At 39.5% G+C, this 4,459-nt stretch overlaps 1 protein-coding gene across 13 annotated transcripts in view; it reads left to right on the top strand.

The window, feature by feature from the left end:
• The first annotated feature begins 396 nt into the window (after positions 1-396).
• The window catches only part of LOC110536160 (kinesin-like protein KIF2A), a 30,628-nt gene continuing 26,565 nt past the window's right edge, over positions 397-4,459 (top strand). For 3 of the 13 annotated variants that reach the window (XM_090190884.1, XM_090190889.1, XM_090190882.1), the window contains exon 1: positions 397-962. In XM_090190884.1, coding sequence (XP_090047010.1) covers positions 902-962 — 61 coding nt within the window. In that variant the 5' untranslated portion in view covers positions 397-901. Of the gene's footprint in view, positions 963-2,448; positions 2,621-4,459 lie in introns of all 13 variants that reach the window. The other 10 variants (XM_090190893.1, XM_090190887.1, XM_090190894.1 and 7 more) reach the window with 8 other exon arrangements.

The following is a 4,459-nucleotide window of genomic DNA, read 5'->3' as shown; positions in this document are numbered from 1 at the left end:
TTAGGCTGTCATTCAATCAACTCTGTTAATTGCAGCAATTATATATGAATTATTCTACTTTTAATTGTAGCCTTCAAGATTTTGAGTGAACTCTGATTTGGTTTTCACATGCATTTCTTTATCCTCGCTAGCAGATTTTGAAAGTTTTATGTTGATACTTCACTTGAATAGCTGTAGACACATGGCCTTATACATGTTTTATCATTATGTAATCTTTTGGGTAAGTTTGAGGAAATCCCCGTGTAACCTGTCAATAATAAAACCTCATAACACACTGTTTAACATTCATAAAACCCTACCAGCTGTTCTTCGTTGACTGTGCTTTAGGAGGAGAAACTTTAATGCACTATTCACATAGGCGTTTGAAGTGGAATGACACCCTGGTGCAGCGTTCAAGAGCGTGTCCCAACGCTCTTGTCGGTGAGGTGTGGGGATAGGTTCTCTGACCTTGGTACAACACCAATCAACAGGTTATTGGGGGGGTCAGATGTTGACAGAATGCTTGTGCGCTATCATGCCAAACAGACACAGCAATGGTGTTGGCATTGGCAAGAACACATATTGATCTTGGACCAGACTATGTTATGTGCAGCAGTATGGATTGCGAAATTGTCTGTTTGACGTTAGGTCACTTTTTTCCGATCGTCACTAGTAAAAGAAACGCCAATTTCTACAATTCATCGTCTTAAAATGTGATTTGAAACCTAACCCTAAAGGAATACCAAAAAGTTATTTTTTAAAATATTTTTTTACGATGTGTATCCAACTCCCCCTTTGTGGCTGTGGTAACTATTGAAATCCCTTATTTCTCTCTGGCTGGCTGTCCATGCATCCTCCGGTCAAAGTAGATTTATTTCAAACACAAGTCAACATCTTTCAGGATACTATACACTAATGAAGAATGGCGGGTAGTTTTGGCAAAATCGTCGTCGGCGTGTACGTTGAAATAAAGCGAAGCGATGGTAAGTTTACGTTCGTATGTCATTTCTGATGTCTCGATTGGTTTTTACCTCGCTGGTAGTTGTTTTGAGAAGCTTTGTGTTGCTGTGAATACACTGCAACCGTTGAAGCCGAGTAGCAGCCGCAAAGTTGGGGTGGCTGTGCTTGCTAGCCAACCTGGCCTATGTAACGTTAACTAGCTGACTACCTAGACGACAAATGCACATTCTAACTGGATAGTTAACAACCAGTTAAAATGGGTTATTGGACTAACTAGTGTAGTTTGCCAGTTAAAGCAGCTAGCTCCTTAACGCTTTACAGTAACTACAGTATGCACAGCTCTGGTTACCACACTAACGCTAGCTAGTTAACGTTCGTTTAGCAGCTAACAACAAACTAGCTAACCAAAGCCACCCGCTAGTTAAGTAACGTTAGGTTGTGAAAGGTACCGCAAAATACGTGTTCTGGTTAGTTAGCAAAGGTAAGCTACCAGCTGTCCTTGTATGCTTCAGAACACTGAAGTGGCTAGGTAATTTAACTGGCTAACTTAACTGGTTATATAGAGGTTAATGTTAGCTAAAAGTATATTTAATATAATTTCTAGCTAGTTAACTTTGATAGTGTTTTATTTTTTGGGGGGCGAGAAGGCTGGCTGTTAAACTTATTGTCAAGTTAGCATTGTGTCATACTACGACTAGCTACATAAGTTACATAGGTCGTTTGGTGGGTATTATGAACCGGGATTTTGAGGTCTCCCAATAACGTTACAATATCTAGCTACTGCAGATAATTGTTGTGCGGGTAGTAGCTAGCTGACTGAACTTCGCGGTGAAGGAAGTTGTGGAGTTCATCAAACTTCCTTCACTGTGGAGTTTAGTAAGCTAGGCAGGTACTGTAACGTTACAGATGGTTTGAAACTGAGGCACTTAGCTGCTATCTAGCTACCCATGAATGTTAGAGGTATAGCAGGCAGCTGTCAGTAAAAATAACCATGACAACCAGTCTAATGGCCTCCTTTTTATTTATTTTATTTTTAGGACTACCACCATACACATCATTGACTAGCACGCACAGTTTTTATATTCAGATCAACTTGATCTGGTAGCTTTGCAGTGCACCCAAGATGAGCTTGACTGATTTGTTATAAGGGAGAGAAAGGGGCTGGCTGTTTTTTGCCATTTGCCCGTTTCTGTGTACCTGCGCCAGGCAGCCAAACCGGGTTAACACTCCTAGGAGACAGATCCCTCCTGGGATGAGGTATAGCGCCGCAACAAAACCATCATATCCTTCTGATTACTATAAACTAGGGGTGAAGAGTTCTTACTTTTTTTGTTGCGTAAATTTAGTTGTTATGGATTACGTGGGTGTTTTAATGTTTACTGGTGTATCATGTATGGGAAGTGGGTCCTATCTAGTGTCCGTAGGTAGAGCTGTCTGTGCTATCTCTGGGGGCGGTGCCTGGCGAAGTCCGATTCAAGCTATTAACCACCACCCCCTCATCTGTTGCAGGCAGCTCTCTGGAATATACCAGGAGTACCCTCCTCCCTCAGTCTCTAGTCCTGCCATTAGCCAGGCACTGATGGGCTCTGCGATGAATGGAGGCATCACTCAACCACAGAATAGCCTACTGTGTGCCATGATAGCAGACTATCATAAGGACTTGAGAGGAAAAGTGGTAAAAGTATAGCAGTTAGATGAGGCTTTAAGCCTCTTACATTTTATCATCTCTTTTTAAATATAAAAATATATCAGCTAATTTCACTTTTGACATTGACACTTCAGTCTAGTCTACTAGAACTTTAACTGTGCAGGGTGTGTCTGGCACCAGCATTCCTTTTAATCCCAGCCAGGACAGGAAACACTTTTTGCCCTCTTTCAATGGCATAAGAGAAAGGCCTATTTAATCTTTATGTGGATTATCAACTGTATTCTAATGTCTGCATGAAATGATCCCCATTCAGTGTCTTTCAAAGTAGATGCCATGGAGACATTTTTGACCAACTGACAGCAGTCAGTTAAGTAAGGAAGCGGCAGGTAGCTTAGTGGTTAAGAGTGTTGGGCCAGTAAACAAAATATTTCTGGTTCGAATCCCCCCGCAAACTAAGCAAAATATTGGTGTGTGCCTTTGAGCAAGGCACTTGACCATAATTGCTCCTTTAAGTTGCTCTAACTTGATGTGTTTTGTAACTGCCCACTCTGTCCCCCGCTCAACATATGAGGTGTCAACTAGAGGTCAACCGATTATGATTTTTCAACGCCTATACCGATTTATTGGAGGACCAAAAAAAGCTTATTTAAAAAAAAAAAAAATGTATTTATATATTTGTAATAAAGACAATTACAACAATATTGAATTAACACTTATTTGAACTTAATATAATACCTAAATAAAAATCAATATCTCAAATAAATAATGAAACATGTTCAATTTGGTTTAAATAATGCAAAAACAAAGTGTTGGAGAAGAAAGTAAAAGTGCCATGTATTGTAACATAACACACAGAAATACCAGCCTTAGGTCATTTAATATGGTCAAATCCAGAAACTATAATTTCGAAAACAAAACGTTTATTCTTTCAGTGAAATATGGAACCATTCTGTATTTTATTTAACGGTGGCATCCATAAGTCTAAATATTCCTGTTACATTGCACAACCTTCAATGTTATGTCATAATTACGTAAAATTCTGGCAAATTAGGCAGCCCAAACTGTTGCATATACACTGACTCTGCGTGCAATGAACGCAAGAGAAGTGACACAATTTCACCTGGTAATACTGCCTGTTAACCTGGATTTATTTTAGCTAAATATATACTTGTGTGTATTGATTTTAAGAAAGGCATTGATGTTCATGGTTAGGTACACATTGGAGCAACGATACGCACCGCATCGATTATATGCAACTCAGGACACGCTAGATTAACTAGTGATTATGATTGATTGTTTTTTATAAGGTAAGTTTAATGCTAGCTAGCAATTTACCTTGGTTTACTGCATTCACGTAACAGGCAGTCTCCTCGTGGAGTGCAATGAGAGGCAGGTGGTTAGAGTGTTGGACTAGTTAACTGTAAGGTTGCAAGATTGAATCCCCCAAGCTGACAAGGTGAAAATCTGTCGTTCTGCCCCTGAACGAGGCAGTTAACTAGGCCGTCATTGAAAGTAAGAATGTATTCCTAACTGACTTGCCTAGTTAAATAGAGATTAAATAAAGGTGTTAAAAAAAGGTCAAATCGGTGTCCCATTTGACCGATTTCCGATTATGAAAACTTGAAATCGGCCCTAATTAATCGGCTATTCCGATTAATCAGTGGACCTCTAGTTTAAAGGCACAGTCAACTTAGTGTATGTAAACTTCTGACCCACTGGAATTGTGATAGATCACCTATTTCACCTGTCTGTAAACAATTGTTGGAAAAATTACTTGTCATGCACAAAGTAGATGTCCTAACCGTCTTGCCAAAACTATAGTTTGTAAACTAGAAATTTGTGGAGCGGTTGAAAAACGAGTTTTAATGACTC

The sequence above is a fragment of the Oncorhynchus mykiss genome, chromosome 11 (genome assembly GCF_057628025.1).
Source record: "Oncorhynchus mykiss isolate SJ-2025 chromosome 11, ASM5762802v1, whole genome shotgun sequence".
Taxonomy (NCBI): domain Eukaryota; kingdom Metazoa; phylum Chordata; class Actinopteri; order Salmoniformes; family Salmonidae; genus Oncorhynchus; species Oncorhynchus mykiss.
Note: the sequence above shows the minus strand (reverse complement) of the source record. Positions and strands in the feature narration are given on the sequence as shown.